This window comes from Chelonia mydas, chromosome 2, assembly GCF_015237465.2.
Source record: "Chelonia mydas isolate rCheMyd1 chromosome 2, rCheMyd1.pri.v2, whole genome shotgun sequence".
Taxonomy (NCBI): Eukaryota; Metazoa; Chordata; order Testudines; family Cheloniidae; genus Chelonia; species Chelonia mydas.
In genome coordinates, this window is record NC_057850.1 from 147,607,022 (window position 1) to 147,626,028 (window position 19,007).

The 19,007-nt window shown below is 40.8% G+C and overlaps 1 protein-coding gene across 3 annotated transcripts in view; it reads left to right on the forward strand.

Moving 5' to 3' along the window:
* GABBR2 (gamma-aminobutyric acid type B receptor subunit 2) overlaps window positions 1-19,007 on the forward strand; it is an 832,666-nt gene that overhangs the window by 479,817 nt on the left and 333,842 nt on the right. For all 3 annotated transcript variants that reach the window (XM_037893395.2, XM_037893394.2, XM_043540307.1), the window contains exon 8: window positions 7,247-7,307. In XM_037893395.2, the coding sequence (XP_037749323.1) occupies window positions 7,247-7,307 (61 nt within the window). The remainder of the gene's footprint in view (window positions 1-7,246; window positions 7,308-19,007) is intronic.

Genomic DNA, 19,007 nt, shown 5'->3' on the forward strand with positions numbered 1-19,007 from the left:
TATTTTAGTGGGAATGAAAGTATTCACAGGGAATGATGGAATAGGTATTGTGCTTTAAATTCACACCCTAGCTTTAGTCAAAACCAAGTTATTGGACTCAAAACATGGGTAACTGCATGAGTCTTGGTTCTCAGCATGGCAATACTTTATTTAAAAATCTGTCTGTACAACTGATGACATATCAAACCACCAAAGACTGCTACTAATGTATCTAAATATTAGATTTATTTAGTTATTTGTCTTGAGATTCTACAGAGTACCATTTGTTGATATAACTAGTCATAGGTGGTACATATATTGAACAAGTTCTAGATCTTACAAAGGGGCCTTAAACCCAAGTGTTGCCCTGTTGACTTTTATGGGTCTCTTTGCATTTGTCTGGGTCTGCACTGGCATATGCTATTGAAAGCTCAGGGCCTAATGCATGCATTAGACATATCCATTATTTAAACATTCCATTCACTTAGACAAAGAAAAATATTGTTAGTAATTTATGAGTCTGGAATATATGGAAGACAATCCTCTTGATAAATCTTGAGATTTACTACCTTGACCTCAAAAAAGGAATGAGTTGATTGGGGCCAAAGAACATACATGTTAAATCATTATAAGTAATCTGTCATCTACAAATATCATCTCTTGTACAATAACAGCAAAAATCAATACTTTATTCACATAAATCATAGGCATTAAACATTGATAAGCTTATTTATAAATTCCATTTCTCAGTTTATGAAATAAAGGTACTAATACATTTTTTAGATTATTACCTTTTTGTTAAACCAAAAAGTGGGATTCTCTCTCATGTTTAGATAAAATAGCCAAAGTTTGAGTTAGTAGATTTTTTTCCCCCACTAGCTACCTTACTATAGTTTCCTGTTACTGCTTTAAGTTACAATATATGTAAAAATTAAATATTAATGACTCAGTATGTAGGTATGCATGCATGCATGCATGCATGAATGAATGTCCTCTTGAAAGAGAGAAAGACAGAAAGAAAGACGATAAACCTGCCTGAGACCAGGGTAGTCAGTGTGTAATCCTGGAACAGTAGTAGCATTTCTGTTGTTGGTTATAGCATTTCCACTGTTGATTTTCCTGTTTCCTAACATTTGTGTGGATGGGTTTACTTATAGGGTGGGTAGGAAGGTTACATTTCTCTGATGGAGTTTTTTGCTTTATGTATCTATGTATAATAAGTTTCTCAAACTAAACTCATGAGTTTGGAACAATAATTTAATCAAATATTAGAGCTGATAAAATATTCAGCAAAAGTTTTCCATTTGATAACATTTGATTTCATTATTACTATTTTTGCATTATCCAGCATGCCTTATTGCAGGTAAAATACTGTATTTTGAATATACACATAATAAAAATCATGCTACCCTGATAAAATGCTGGAGAAAACATAGATTGAATAAATTTGGCAATTTCTTTGTATATTGCTTAAATTATAACAATTCAGCAATTCTTAATGGAGAATTCAAAATAAAAGCTTTAAAAATGTACAGATGTTATTCCTAATACATAATTTATCTGCAAGTTTATGTATAGTCAGATGAATCAGAGCCGATCCATACCAGTGGATAATTTCATAGTATATAAGTGAGGATGGCTTTTCCTTTAATCAGCAGATGAGTAGTGTAAATGCTCTCATCTTATGGATTTGTCAAAATATTGCTGATATTACAAAGAATAGTAAAGGCATAGGCGCAGTTTGACTTCTATATTTGTGGGGCAGCTCCAGTCAAGCCAACAGGGACGTGTGTTCCTGAGGCTTGCAGTCTGGGGGAGACAATGAGCTCCCTACTCCCCCCAAAATAAATTAATGAGTAAAGATACGCAAGTTATTTTTTGTAGAATTTGGAAAACTGCATTAACTCAGAGCTTCTGACAATATTTAAAGACAAACTACCACAAGAAATCAATTATCTGTGAATAATATGAGCTCATATAATAACTTAGAATTTTGTTCTCCATCTCTCATGTGAGAAGAACAAGGGGACATTCAATTAAATTAAGAGGTGGCAAATGTAAAACTGACAAAAGGAACTACTTTTTACTCACAATGCATAATTAGACTGTGGAACTCACTGCCACATGAAATCATCGAGGGCAATAATTTAACAAGACTCAAAAGGATTGCATATCTATATGGATAATATGGTAAGAATACCATATTGTGCTTTCCATCTTGAAGCATTTTATAAAAAAAGAGGTCAGTATAATTTATTCCCATTCTACAGATGGGGAAATGGAAGTATAGAGGTGAAGAGACTTGCCCAAGGGTACCCAGAAGGCCAGTGGCAGAGAGAAGAAGAGATCTCCTGAATAGGATATCAATGCTCTATCCACTAGACCACACTACCTTCCCAAATATCCAGAGTTGTTATCATTAATGGCAACAAAGATGTTGGAAGTCATATTAAACCTCGCGCTTCAGGGTTTAAGCCAATCTCTGACTGTTAGAGACAGATGATGGGGCCAGATGCATGGGGGCAGGTTATCCCACACTGCCTACTAAGGGGCCTTCCTGTAAAACATGTGCTGCTGGCCACTGACAGAGTCCACAGATGAATCAACCTTGGGCAATACAGTATGGCAATTCCTATGATCCTGTGGTTGTTTTAGAATTTTCATTAGCATTACACCAGAAGGATAGCATCATTTGTCTATATCAGTTTGAAACAATTTATAAGCCATAAATGTGGAGGTTTATTTCTGCATTCTTCCATGAATAGAATATGGATTTCTGCCAGCTCCAACTATGTTTCCACAGCCATATTGGCAAGAAGGGGGTCATCAAAAGGGGGAATGGATTGTTTAGAAAAAGAGTATTTATGCTTAAATAGCCACCATTCAGATGTTCTTATCCAGATACTTACTGAAGCAAAGGCTAATTCAGACAGATTCAGGAAGATTACCTGATGCTCAGCAGCCTCCTCAAAAATGCAGTCACCAGGAAGATTTTGGATAAGTACATCTCTTCTGTGTGTCCCCCAACACGAACATTGGAATTTAAGAATTAATGTGGGTTTGGATTAATCCACAGAAGATTTTAGTTCTATTGAAAACAGTTAGTTGAGAGAGACTTGTATGATACCCTTCCTACATATGATGCCACTCAAAGGGAAATTCCATCCATGCTGCTCATGACAGCATGCTGAAATTTCTAAAGATTAAAAATTCTTCTTAGCATAAGTAAAGTCTGAAAATTCAGTTGAAATAACAGGATTCTGAGATGATTTTTTTAGTACAGTCTTTTTTTTTTAAACTGTTGAAGTAACGATAGAAATTGTTTACAAAAGTTATGTGAGGGGTTTCTGCATTTTGTGACAAGTATGGGGAGTGGGAGGTGCTGATGGGGGCTGCTGGTGGGTGCTAAGCACTCACCGTTTTTTTCCCATGGGTGCTCCAGGGCCAGAGCAAGCTCAGCATCAGAAACAAGCTCCCCACAGACCAGGACACACCAACTCAAAGTGGCATCAGACTCTGCTGGAACAACAGATGCAAAATCTGCAGACCTATCTCCACTGCTACAATGATCAGTACCCCCCCCACCACACACCTTTCAGAATCCATGAGTCCTACACATGCCTATCAAAACACAGGATGTACTTCATCCAGGGCACTAAATGCCCCAATAGCAACTATGTGGGTGAAACCGGACAATCACTACGCTCTCAAATGAACTCACACAAGAAAATGATAAAAGACAAAAACACCATATCACAAAGTGATCGCTCTATACACAGGTCCCAACTTTCCAAAGTGCCATGGGGTGCTCGACCCTCAGCTCTGCCCCAGGCTCTGCCCCCCCTCCACCCCTTCCCTCCAGGCTCCACCCCACCTCTTCCTGCCCCCACTCCACCTCTGCCCTGCCTCTTCCCACCCAGTTCCGCCCCCTCTTCAGTGTGCCGCATCCTCGTTCCTCCCTCCCAAACTCCTGCACACTGCGAAACAGCTGTGAGGGAGGGGGATGCACTGATCCATAGGGCCTGCCGGCACTGAGGGGGTGGGGGGAGCTAATAGGGGGCTGCTGGCAGGTGCTCAGCATCCACCATTTTTCCCCATGGGTGATCCAGCCCCAGAGCACCCACAGAGTCGGCACCTGTGGCTCTATACCTGACCTATCAGTGCTCATCCACAAAGGAAACCTGCACAACGCTTTCAGAAGATGAGCCTGGGAGCTTAAGTTCACAATTTTACTAGACACTATCCAGTTCATGATTGCTAGAGACACTGGATTTATGGCTCATTACAAACAATCTATAACCCACTAACAATGCCCCCACCCCCAGCTTTCTTTTCTCCACCTCACTTCCTTTCTCTTCTATGACTTGTGGGGTGTTAAAGGCCACTACACCTTGAATGGTCCCTTGAAATGCGTTAACTAATTATGCTAAACAATCTGTTCCATCTTGTATTTAGCTGTGACACTCTGAGTAGGTTTCCCAGACATGAAGCAGAGCTCTGTATAAGCTCATAAGCTTGTCTCTCACCAACAGAAGTGGATCCAATAAAAGATATTACCTCACTCACCTTGTGTCTCTAATATCCTGGGACCGACATGGCTACAACAACACTGCATACATTGGAACTAGCAAGATACACACCTCACATAACCTCAAACAGTTTGGTCTTGATTGTGCCTCAGTGCTCCACTGTGCTTCTGAGGGCAATCCAAAGCTACAGTATTCTCACAGAGAGATAGAATACTTTGCAGAGTTCTCTGATCTGCAGCAGGAGCACACATGCCCCTACTCTCTTTTAAGGTGTGCAGCAAACACATCTCCAGGGCCAACCGTAGGTGTTTCACTGTTTTGGCGACCCAGGGCAGAGAATATTTTTGATTTCCATTCTGCTCTCACCAGCCAGCTAAGCAAAAACAATAAAGAGACCCAAAGCCAGTGACTGAATGGTGTGACACCCCCAGAAGACAGCACCCCAAGGCAACTGCACTGCTCACCCACCCCTAAGGCTGGCCCTGCACATCTCCCCAGTCCTTTTAGAGCATCTTTCATGCCCAGAGGAGTAGTTAGGAAGCAATCACTGTGCTTCCCTTCCATGAGTGCAGGGTCTGCAGTTCTGTCTAGCCTTACAAAGGGAGATAAGGCTCATGGCTCTGATGATGCCTTTGTTGGTATGCCTTCCCACATCCTTTATCTGGCTTGGCTATTTAGGGCCCAATTCTAACACCCTTACTTAAGTTGATTAGTCTGCAAATAGTCCGATTGAGGTCAATTGGACTATTCACACAGTAAGGTATTACTGGACTTGAGTAAGGGTACTTTTTATTTTAAGCTCTTCCAGGCAGCGAACACGTCTTCTCTGTGATCTGAGACATCTGGCACACTTTTGGGGGCAGGATAAATAAACAACAACCACCCTGCCAGCGCCTCTAGATCTTGAACTACCAAACTCATTCTATTTGTGACTTAAGTCAGGTTTTACACCTAGATCTACAGTGGTGGAGGCCGGGCAAATGATTTAAATCACTGTACCTCCTAGCCCTAGGCATATGTTAATTGTTAACTTCATTCTGCATCTCCATCTCAACTATCTTTATTTTAAGACCCACATTGGTGGGAACTGTATATTTGATGTGGCTGAAAAACTCTTTAGAAATTTTAGTCCAGGTGTTTAGGGCAGCATGGTGACACCTGGATACAGCAGATCTTGAATGAGCCTGTGCTTAGCCCCTGGAGAGAAGGAAAGACAATGCTGGACGTGCAGTTGTTGCAGAGCCTCTTTCCTGATCACACACTGGAATGGTGGCCAACAGCTCATTCAGGAGGCTATCTGTACCTGAAAGTGAAAATAGCTGAAGTGAAACGTGGCGGGACTTACAAGTGTAAAGAGGCTATGAAGACTGGAATAATTTAGCATGGACAGAAGAGAAAGGAGTGTCTTAATTTATAAACTCTAACTAATGAAGGTCATAAGGCCTCTGTTAGATGCTCCTTCTTGCTCTTGTTTTATGGAATAGAGCAAAGGGATGCAGAAGTATTAAATTTAAAACTAATAAAAAGAGATACTTGTTTATGAAGCATATAGTCAGCATGTGAAATTTGTTGCCTCAAAGTTCATGAGATAAATTTAATAGAATATTTTAAAATACCGGATACTGGCATAAGATTTTATAACACTTACTGTAATCCTAGATAAAAAACAATGATACAATGGATATAAAACCTCAATTTTCCACGCGTTTTCTTATGACCAAGTCAACTACAGGATGTTGGGAATGAATTCCTCACAAACAGAGTTCCACAAATGTCCTGGTGTACTGTGGGGATATTCATTTTTCTTTGAAGCATCTGTCATAGGCCACTTCCAGAATCAGATTACTGGATTTGATGGACCAACAGCGTATGTGTGTCTCTTTTACATTCAAAGACACACAGACTGATTCTCCTCTCTTTTACACTGGTATTACATTGGTGGGAGTCCCCAGACTTCAAAAGGAGTAAGTGCTGATTTGCACTGATATGAGAAGATAATTAGGCTCCCACAGTGTATAATGGCAATCACAAGGGTTAGATTACTTCTCTATACATGCTGTGCAAGGCAAGGTGGGCGGAGCAGGGGAAGGTCCTTACTCCCTTCCCCCACATCCACTATGCACTGTCATGAGGGCTAGGTAGTCTCTAGTCCAAATCAATACAATAAGTAAACTTCTATGGAGGTATCTCTGGCAGCCAGAGTTACCTAGTGCAGGTCCTTTGTCAGTTAGGGTCCAATTCTACAACAGTGACTCACATTAAAGTAATATCTTAATATAGAAGTAGTTCCACTGATCTCAGCAGAACTGATCATGTATTAAGTCATTGCCCAAGATAAGTAAGGGTAGCAGAATTGCACCGTTAATACTCTGAACACATGGTCCTCAAGCCCCTAAAATTATCCTTAAGAGCACTAGTCTGGGAATGAAGAGACCAGAGTTTAAAATTCCCAGCTCTGCCACTGCTTTGCTAGATGATCATACTTCCCTGTGTCTCAGTTTCCCAAGCTGTAAAATGGGGGTAATGATACTGACCTCCTTTGTAAAGCACTTTGAGATCTATGGATGAAAAGTTCTATATAAGGGCTAGTTATTGATTTATTTGAATACCAGCTGTTTGATCTTTGAGTAATAAAAGTCCATATTAGATGTTTTAACTGAACTGGAATGAATTGTAGTTTGAGTTCAAATCAATTATAAATTTATAAAAACTTAAGGTATTTTATTTACTTTATTTAGGGTCAAGTTGTGTTCAGAAATGGAGAGAGAATGGGAACCATCAAATTTACACAGTTTCAAGGTAGGCTATGGATGTTTATTGCCTTTAATTTACATTATGATCATGTCTGATACTGCAAACTTGTGTGACTCAGAGTTGTATTTGCCTCAGAGTAGCCTGAAGACATACAACCATTTGAAAACAAACTACAAGAAATATGAAGTAACAAGGTGCCCCAAAATAATGGACTTCTCTCTTTTTGAGAAAAATTGTATTGTTATACTCTGCTTGCACTAAGCATCTAATATTCATCAACCAGAGATTTAAAACAAGCCAAGAGCTATTGAAAAGCTATGCTAAAGAGCAGAAATATTGAGTGTTAAATGCAGTCCTGTCTGAAAAATAAGACAGGTTTAGAACTTAGAAAGATGGAACAGTTGTTCTCACCAGTTTTTTTAGTGCAGTTTGTTGTAGCTGTGTTGGTTCTAGGATATTAGAGAGACAAGCTGAATGAGGTAATAATTTGTATTGGACCAACTTTCATCATTTGTCTCTCTCACCAATAGAAGTTGGCCAAGTAAAAGATATTATCTCACTCACCTTGTATCTCGGCTCTTAACTCAGTGCTGGCATTCTCTACAGGCTAACCAGTGAGATTTAGCTACAGCCCTGCACTGGGAGGCCACTTCAGGAGACAATCTCCCCCAGGGAGGCAGAACACTTGTTGGAGATTCTCAGGGACAGATTCACAAAAGAACTTGGGCACCTAGCTGCCACTTTAGGCACCTAAATCCTAGAATCAGGTCCCACTAGGATTCACAAAAATCCCACTTAGCTGCCCCTGTAGGCACCTACAATTGCTCAGCTTCAACCCCTGAATTTTTGCCTAAAAGCTTTTTGTTATAGATTCCAAGGCCAGAAGGGACCATTATGATCATCTAGTTTGAGTTCCTGTATAACACGGGACATAGAACTTCCCCAAAATAATTCCTAAAGCATGTCTTTTTTAAAAAAATCCAAACTTGATTTAAAATTTGTCAGTGATAGAGAATCCACCACGACCCTAGGTAAATTGTTCCAATGGATTCCAAAAGTTCCCTAGACACCTACATTCCTGCCTCTGAGCATGCAAACTGCAGCCCCACGCCAGGGCTCTGGACACCAAAGCCTAAGAGCAGTGCACAAACCAGGGAAACACAGGCATTCCTCTGCCAAACTTACCTGCAGAACCCAATCCAGTAAGTGTGTTTACACCTCATTTACCAGAGCAGGCCCCTATAATTGAATTCACAAAAACACAGCCTGAGGAGGTCCTTCTAATTTCTAGCCCAGGGGTTAGGATACTCACCTGGGATATGGGAGCCCCCCCGCCCGCACCTGAGGGGGAAAAGGGGGTTTGAAGTGGGACCTGCAACTTCTTAGGTGAGTGCCCTATGCACTGGGCTATGAGATAGCCTTGTATGTTGCTTCCTTGCTCTCTCCTGTTGAAGCTGTTTCATTGTGGATAATAAATAAAACAAAGTCATTGGAGCAGGGATCCTGGCTCTCCCACATCCTATGGCACAATCACCAGGCTACAGTGTAATTCTCATCCTTGCTCTGTTTCTCTCTGGCCCAGTGATTCCTTCGTTATTTATCCACAGTGAAACAGCTTCACCAGGAGAGACTGAGGGAGCCACATATCAAAATATCCCTAACTCTGTGGTTAGGACACTCACCTGAGAGGTGTTAGATTCTCAGCTCAAATTCCTTATTTTCCTCAGGTGGCAGAGGGATTTGACCAGGGTGTCTCCCACATCCCTGAATGATGAGCTAAAAGTTATGAGGGAACCTAGTCATTCTCCGGCTCCTTATCCACCCCCCAGCTGCTTCTTGCTAAAACAGCACAGGTGCTTATGTAACCCACACACCTTCTGGGTGTGGTGTTCTGTCCCATCTAGTGGCACCGAGACCACTTAGAGAAAAAAAGGTAAAATGAATCTGCTGTACAGCCTTAGCTAACAGTGAGGTGGCTTTTAGCTCATGTGGTAGAGGCTCATGCTTTAACCTCCAGAGGTCCCCGGTTTAATCCCGCCTGCCACCGACCAGGGTCTGTCGGTGTTACACTTAACTGCAAGAAGGGATTTGAAGCTGAGAATCCAAGCAGAGTTAGGTGCCTGTCTCTGAGAGGAGTGGGACTTAGTTAGTACACACCTGTCAGCTTGGCATCTCCCATTGTCTATTTTAGCCAAAGCATTGTTTAGCAGCCTGACTTTTGTGATTGCTGTTCTTCACATTCATTGTTCAGGGAGCCTAGGCACTGAACTCGAGTGATTTTCTAGGCACCTAAAAGTTATGCATGACAACGCTGCTCATCATCATACCCAAGTTCCTTTGTGAATCTAACCCTCAGTGTACAGGCATACATGCTGCTATATGTGAGGCAATGAGTCATTGCTGTGCTGGGCTCCAGCCAATCCCCAAGCCAGGAGCTGGTCTGATGACTCTCCGAACAGGTATATATGTCTCACAGGTGAAACAGCAACTGAGTCTAACGTCACTTCATGGCTTGGACCCCTCCCCTGCCTGATAGGGGCGACCCACTCCTTAGTCTTGTTTCCAACCCTGCCCTGCCTTGCCTTAGCCTGCTCCTGCCTTGCTGCCACTCTAGTCTTGTTTCCAGCCCTGCTCCTGCTCTAGCTTCCAGCCCTACTCTTGCTTTGAGAACCTGCTGTTGATTCCACTGCTGATCTTTGGTTCTAGCTCTTGGCCGGGCTGCTACCACACTGACCACTAGACCCAACTGGGACTGCTCCAACCACCAGATCTGATCCTCCACATCTCATTTTCTGACATGATACCCTTCATGGAGTGCAGCATATTCCCCAATGTGACTGGCCAATTCTGCTGTCTCCTTTCAAGCTGAGGGCCTCATGGGGAGAAGCATCTCAGTAGCATAGGGGCTGCACAACTAGCCCCACCCTCACTCCCTCCTCCCCACCCCATGAGTGCAAAGCTGTGTAAGGGGACTAGCTATGATATGGCACTATATCATCATAGTAGAGCTAGCTGCAACACTGTCTATGTATAAATAACATGTCATACTTTTGATCTATGGTATATAGTGCAATGAATATTCTGATACACCTAGTTTATAGTGAGATTGAGGCTCAGGTTGGCCATGACTGCATAAGATGGTTTTCTGAGGTTCGTGGTGAGATGATATCTGGCAAATCCCTTTCAAGTAATGCTTAGGAAAGAGAGTGACAGTCTCACCACACTTAGCAGACTATTCCAAATATCATTCTGCTGGTCAAAGTGGCAAAGGCTTGTGTCAAGGTTCCTTCCCCACTCTGAACTCTAGGGTACAGATGTTGGGACCTGCATGAAAGACCCCCTAAGCTTATTCTTACCCAGCTTAGGTTAAAAACTTCAAGGTACAAACTTTGCCTTCTCCTTGAACCGTATGCTGCCACCACCACCAAAGCGTGTTAAACAAAGATCAGGGAAAGAGCCCACTTGGAAACGTCTTCCCCGCAAGACACCCCCTTTCCTGGGGAAGGCTTGATAAAAATCCTCACCAGTTTGTACAAGTGAACACAGACCCAAACCCTTGGATCTTAAGAACAATGAAAAAGCAATCAGGTTCTTAAAAGAAGAATTTTAATTAAAGAAAAAGTAAAAGAATCACCTCTGTAAAATCAGGATGGTAAATACCTTACAGGGTAATCAGATTCAAAACAGAGAATCCCTCTAGGCAAAACCTTAAGTTACAAAAATATACATTCCATTCAGCACAGCCTATTTTACCAGCCATTTAACAAAAGGAAATCCAACGCATTTCTAGCTAGATTACTTACTAACTTTTTACAGGAGTTCTGATCTGTTCCCAGCAAAACCATCACACAGACAGACAGACAGACCCTTTGTCCCCCCCTCTTCCAGCTTTGTCTCCTCATTGGTCATTTTGGTCAGGTGCTAGTGAGTGCTAGCTTCTTAAGGTGCTAGCTTCTTAACTCTTTACAGGTGAAAGGGTTATGCCTCTGGCCAGGAGGGATTTAAAGGTGGTTACCCTTTCCTTTATATTTATGACAGCTTGTCCTTCAAGCAGTAGGTCTATGCAATATAGGTATTAACTCTCATTTCTACCTTTGAACGGGTCTGTTACCCATAATAACCATTAGCACCTTTGCATCAGGGCAACCATTTTTTCAGATTGGTCATGCCATCACACTTTGGACTGACACTGTTAGCTAAACTTACCTCCTCACAAACATTTCCACCATGTTAAAACCTGCCAACAAGGATCACCCCCCAGTGACATGACAAAGTTTTTTCCTCAGCATTAATGATAAAGAAATGCTGATTTTTTTCCCTCTTCATTTCTGGGTTGACAGTCAAGAGAAAAATGAATATGAAAGAAACGCCAATGGGTTTTGATTAGAGTTGGTTAATCATCAGAAGCTTGGAGGGTTCTGTATGAATTATGCTTGGAGGCAGCTGAGCCCCAACTGCATGCAGGAAAGAAGGATACGTGAAGGATCCTCTCCGTATGGGAACCTTAAGAGTATGAAGTCCAGGGAGAAGGAAACGGGTATTTCTTCAGAACTGGTTTAGACAAGCTGGTGAAGTTCTGGAGATATATATTTATTTTAATAAAACTGTTTTATCTTAAGAATTCCTGGATTTTTAAAGGTTTCAGAGTAGCAGCCGTGTTAGTTGGTATCTGCAAAAATAACAGGAGTACTTGTGGCACCTTAGAGACTAACGTTTATTAGAGCATAAGCTTTCATGGGCTACAGCCCACTTTATCGGATGCATAGAATGGAACATTTTATATATGTTCCATTCTATGCATCCAATGAAGTGGGCTGTAGCCCATGAAAGCTTATGCTCTAATAAATGTGTTAGTCTCTAAGGTGCCATAAGTACTCCTGTTCTTTTTGTGGATTTTTAAAGGTAAACTTAAGCAACTTCCTTCCTTTTCACCATCAATATATTTAATATGCAACGGTTCTGTAGTATACTCAGATGCTCTGTATTCAAATTCTCTGTAGCCAGTCAGGACCCAGGAGTCAAAGGTGACCATTTTACAATTCTTGGCAAGCACTAGATTTCTGTCTCAGAGATCATTCAAATCTACGTCCTTGGGTGGTCATTAACCAATTTTGTAGCACACCTCATTTCACTGTAACATAAGCCCATGTAGATATGCAGTTTGTTTACTGCTTTAGGGAAAAAAGGCTAGATTAAATTAAACGCAAATGCTATTTATTTAGCACATTTATATTCAATTCTCAATTGCTTGTGTCCCTTCTTTAGTAACTTTGCAAATGGAGTGCAGGAGGCAGTGTAGAGAATTTAAATAAAGAAAAAATGTGTTATTTTAACTGAGAAGAGGCTGGCTAGCTTGCTATAAATGACCCCAAAATCAGCAGCAAACATATTTGTTTCTCTTTATTATACACTAATTACAGTGTAATATCAATACAAATCTACAGGATTAGATATCTTCTACTAAAGATATTAAAAAGCTGGTAAAGAAGCTCTCTGAAACATTGATACTAATTTTTAAACAGATCTTGGAATACTAGGGAAGTTCCAGAGGACTGAAAGGAGGTTAATTTTAGTGCCAGTGTTTAAAAATGGTAAATGGGTTATCCTGGGTAATTATACACCTGTTAACTTGACATAGATCCTGGGCAAAATAAAATTGATCCACTGAGACTCAATCATTAGAGAATTAAATTTTGTGAATGTAATTAATGCCAATCACCATGACTGTGTGGAAAATTGATCTAACTGAATATTTTTTTAAAGGGGGATTACAAATTTGGTTGATAAATTCAATTTTGATGTTATATACTTGAACTTCTGTAGGGCATTGGAGTCGGTACCACAGAACATTCATATTAAAATTAGCACCATACAAACTCAATATAGCACATATTAATGGATTAGTAGCTAGCTAACTTATAGATCACAAAACATAGAATGGAATCATCAGTTAATTGGTACACTTTCATGTGATGCCACATGGATTGTTTCTTGGGCTCTGCTTTTTATTAGTGACCTGGGAGAAAATACACAGTGTTTGCAGGTGTAGTTTGTAGAAGACACAAAGACTTGTGGAGCAGTAAGGGCAGGTCGCTTATACCCAGTGATCTGGGTCACTTGATGTATGGGACTGTTGGGGGCACACTTACTGTTATAGCACTCTCTTGCATCAGTTCATGATATTGCCATTATTCACAGCTCCCATGCCTATTGTGGGCCATCTACCAAGTCACATACATGCTTAAATCCCTTCAGGGGTATCCCGAAAGTCCAACTGAAAATTCACAAAACAACCCACAGCCCTGTATTAAGCAGCTAGATGTGAAGCTTCAGACATGCTGCTGTTTCTCAAGGCTGCTCCCTACTTCTGTGCCCCCTTATACTGCTTTTCCACAGCCTTTGCTTAGTACAGCCTCCATTTGTTTCTCAGCCTCTGGCTTCTCTTTTTTCTAGTGGACTAATTCATCTTCCACCCCTCTTGGACTCCACTGAAATGCTTTTAATAACCCTACCTCAAAGTCTCCCCCCAGGAGCCTAACCTGCTGCTGCAGAGTTCTTCCTCTATTGCTTCTGGTCTTTGCAGGTTTTCCCTCACTGCCTCCTTGCCCTAGGAACTCTTGACAGCTTCCTCAGGGATCTCTCTGCTTCTTGTCAGCTCTAGTTCAGGCTCCTGTGGGGAAGCCCTGTGGTGCTCCTTGTGTGTCCTCCTACCCTATCTTTGGGCTTCCACCATCTCCCTATATTTCTCTCTGTAGGAGAGTCCTGTCTTCTCTAGACTCTTCCTAGGGAGATGGAACTCTCCTACTCCAATCTTCTCCTCTTGGGAGAGTTTCCTCATCTTCTCATAAGGTCCAAGTGCCTAATGAGTCCTTAGCTAGCTCCACCCCTACTCCTCTAGGAGGTAATTAGTTATCACCCTAAGGGGCAGAGCATGACTGGAATTTTTTTCTGCTTTTAGCAGGTGATGGGAGTCATTGTTTCATAGGAAGACATTCAGACAACATATGTTTTAGAATAGCAAATACAAGGTAATACATCTAGGAACCAAGAATGTAGGCTATGCTTCCAAGATGCAGTAACTCTTAAAGGGTCTTAGGGGGCCTGGTAGATAGGCTGAACATAAGTTCCTAGTGCAATGCAGTGGCTAAGAGGGATAAATGTGATCCCTGATGTATATAAAGAGAAATAAGAAAGAATAGAGAGGCTGTACTACCTTTGTAAATGGCTCAGCCAGAAGTTGTGGACTTGATGCAAGAATTACTGTGTGAAATTCTATGGCCTGTGTTATCAGGCTAGATGATCCTAATGGTTCCTTCTGGTGTTAAAATCTATGAAAGCATAGAAGTTAAAATTACTATTATAACTTATAAAATATTTATATGGCACTTGTCACAGTGGTATCTAGGTATATTCTAGATTAGATAAAAAGTACACATCACCACAAGAATGGGGAGCACGTATCACACAACCCTTTTCCAGCAACCAGCTCTTCATTCTGAGGAGACATAAGATCATGAATAGCATCTAGAAGATATAAAATAGCGGCAGAAGCAAGTGTGCTGTTATTGCAAAGCCTCAAAGAGATACATCTTACCCTCATCTTTGGGGCTCAAATGGATTTCCTATGGGATCAAATTCCAGAAATGAGGGTCCTTGACCAACATTGCTCTTCTCTCAACTCCCTTGTGTTTAAACCTAAGGGCTATTTATCCAGATAGTTCTGTGATGGAGTATATAAACCCCACACTGGACCAAGGGAGGAAGTGATTATTGGTCTGCACTAGAGTCAGAGACTGAAATTCTGTGTTCCCCATTAATATTTGCCAGAATATGCCCTCCACCTATAGTAAGGAGGAAGATAGCAGAATATGAAGGGAAGAAGGTAGACAATGAGAAGGAGGACTGTCCATCTAAGGTAAAGAGTTTTCCAATGTCAGAGAGAACTGCCTTTCCAGGCCTAAGAAGTGAAGCCAACTGGGGAGAGGAGACATTTTTCTGGAGAAAGGAACGCTTATTTTACAAACTGCCTTAACATCTGGTAATTAGAAAAGAGTCTCCAGATCTCCTTAGGGTCAATTTAATGTTTTTTCAATAAATCAGCCTACAAAACTGTTTGACCACTGGGTGCAAAGCTAATCACGTCACCCTGAGGAAAGAGAAGGGCTAAGTATGAGCAAGGTGGTTTCAGGGACGGAGGAAACAAGATTCCACCTCCGGTGCAAGGCCCTAATTCCTTTCCCCTATGGCTTTGTCTACACTATGCACCTTTTAGCGACACAGCTGTGCCTCTACAACCATGCTGCTAAAAGGCGCAGAGTAGCTGCTGTTTGTTGGCAGGAGAGAGCTCTCCTGGTGACAAAAAATTTCCATCCCCAATGAGCAGCAGCAGCTTTGTTGGCAGGAGAGCGCTCCTCCTGACAAAGCAACTGTTCATGCCAGCGCTTTTCATCAGTAAAACTTTTGTTGTTCATGTGTGTGTGTGGTTTTTTAACACCCCTGAACAACAAAAGTTTTGCCGATAAAGTTCCAATGTAGACAAAGCCTATGAGTACTAGGTGATGGGGCTGTTCTTGTACCACATACAGAAATCCATATGGGGATTAGACCATATGCAGGTAGTGTACACTGACAATGAAATCAGATGCTCTGATCTCATTGCCTTGACTCTTCTGGGTGGGATGTGATTATCCCCCAGACCAACTGGTTTTCTCTGAGGAAGAGGAGGTGCCTGTTCCCTCCACCCATCCCAGCCGCTGGTATCTACAGGGGGATGAGAGTTATGGATTTCTGTCCTTCCGCCATCACTCCTGGGTTCTGAGGGTTTGGGGTACTTTATCCCACCTCTACCATAGCAGAATTGCTCAAAGAACTTCTGGTGCTTCTCCCCTGACTTTCTGGCTGGTTATAGCCTGGTTGATTCCTGTTCCCTGTCCCCTGTTGTTTCCATGAGGGAGGCCTGGGCTGTTCTCACAAGTCACCAGCAGATGGGAGAGCTTGGGATATCTGTTCAGGGACCATACAAAAAAACATTTTTAGGAGAGCTTTATTTTAAATTAGCCACATATTGGGCTCTAATTATGCCTGACCTTCATATTTGTACAAGGGTCACAATAAATGATGCTAGCTAACTTTAAATAAGTGAGAAATGTTTTTCTAGGTATCCAGTATTTAATGTATAATTAATTTTTCCTTCTCATGAACATATAGAGTGTATATCAAACAAATGGTGTCTCTTTACAGTCCTCTTGCTGTGCAGTTTTTTCATAAGCCTTACCTACCCTGAGGAAAGGAGGTGTGTTTAGTAAATGTGTTAACCAACACATAGTAATTAATGTGTTTTAAAACAGCACAAGCACCTGTGGAAGACAAAACCGGGGATGTTTAAAAATATGTTCACTCTTCATTGTCTATGTCTACACATAGGTGGTAAGTTGTATTTAAAAACATGTTAATTAACATTTGTTTAGCTAACACATTTCCTAAACATACTTCATTTTCTCAGTGCAGGCAGGTTCCTATTGCTTTGTTCTTGCCCTTAGGCTCCACTTTGATCAGTGACAGGCATAGCTACCACAGTCACTAAGCTATTAGCGCTTCTAAAATCAGGAACGTAAAATATTTTTGATCCTCTGAGCTGCCACTTAGCCAAGTCGATCTCCACTGTAACTTTACCAGCATAGTTGAATCTATGGTGCACCTGCTGTTATCATTCAACAATTCTATTTCAGACTTCAGAATCATATGATACAGGCTGTACGGTCACTAAGAACAGGTCCATAGCCATTTGAATATAGTGAAACCTGTAAGACATCACCCTTAATGGGCTTAATTGTCTGGTCTTAAGACAACATCTTGCCTAGTTATATATTTGTAGTAGTCGTGTGAAGATATTAATTAATATTTGTGAAGCTCTCAGATACCATAGTTATGAACACCATACAAAAGCCTATGAGGAAATTAAAAATGGTCTTTAAAACATAGTTTGAATAGTGTGAAGTAAATAAGGCATTTAACAATGAGGTTAAAATAAAATATTGAATAGCTGTTCATTAATTAAGGATCATCCATACTGTGCACTGAATGAGGTAGGATTCCTGTGGGAAAAAAAGATTATGTGCATACGCGCAAGAGGGCTGAAATAAAGTTGTAGAGGCCACCTTATTTCTGTCATTTCCCAGCTTTCAGTACTTGACATTGCAGCCTTGATAAAGTTATTTTAATGTAGTTTGTGTGTGACATATGCAATTTATCAGAACTCCATTCTGGTTAAACATGTAATTAGTTTGTGATCACTGGCACCTAGGCAAATAATTCATCTGTATTTGTAAGAATAAGGTCCTATATAGAATTAGCCCAAGTGTAATACTTTGTGTTAGGAAATCTATACCTTTTAGAAATTCGAAGTAAGTGTTATTAGTGGTAGCATGTGACCTCCAGAATATATCCCCCAGATTGAAATCCCTTTTGATAACAATTTTTCCTTTCTCCATATTATAGACAAATGTTTAGGGAGCTGTTCATTCTAATCTCCATTCTGGTTTGGTGGGTGTACAAAACCTTCAGTAACACCCCATCTTTCTGTTTATCATTTAGAACAGTGATTTTCAAGCTATGGTCTACAGATCTCTGGGGGTCAGCAGACTATTTTTAAAATTTCCAAAGGCACCTCCATTCTAAAATTTTTAGAGGTCCGCAAACGAAAAAAAGGTTGAAAACTAATTTAGAACATTCTAGGGCCTGCTTTTCTGAAATGTCAATTACTCTATGCAGACCATGCTTTTCTTCCTAAATAGGGTGTATCCTCTGATTTTAATATTCAAGTTATGTGACTCATTCTATCATGTTTCAATAATACCAATTTTGGCAAATTTCTTTAATATGTGACCATTTTTAATTCCAATGCTTTTGTCACCTCTAGACAGCCTTTGAAATTTGCTTGACATGGGGGTACACCTACAATTCCTTGAGGTAAACTGTTTACATATGGTTTAGGAGTAAACTGATTTGCTTTTGTCCACATCACAGTTAATAGCACAAAGAAATTGGATATATTATATATGCCCCCTTCACTACCTTCTGGAAGCTATCAACTTGGTGGCTTTGTTTTCAAATCCACCAAGATTTTCTTTTAAGAAATGTACATCATTTAAACGTAAGTTTACTATATGCTGTATCTGCTACCAACAATATTCTTCCCTCAGTCTGTTGTTCCTGTTGTAATCTGCTCCACTGGAATTATGTATTGGTGTATTTATTGATAATTCTTTATGCACACATGGACTATTGTATTCAGATGAGCACTAAGCAGTTAAAAAACCTGACAAATTGAAGGAAATGCAGAGATGAGCGCCAAAAATGCTTAGGAATCCATCAGAATTTCTTTATATAGAAAGATTAGTAGGATTAAAAATGGATCATTTGCCAAAGTTATGACCAAATTTTAACATGAGGCATTTTAAGGATATAAACCCCGATGACAGAGAGGAATTACTCAGTGGTACTAAGCAATATACAATAACTAGGAGGCATGGGATGAGAGGGGTGTGTAGGGAAAGGAAAGAATGGTGTGTAGGGAGCAGGAGGGGAGCTACCTGTGTGCAAAGTAGGGGAGACCTGTTTATGTGCATGTGAGAATTTTTATAGAGGAAGAAAACCTATGTGAATTTAGGATTGTTTGGGTTGTGCAAAAATCCCTGATGTAGCAAGCACAGACATGAAAGAAATTGCTGATTTACAGTATCTAAG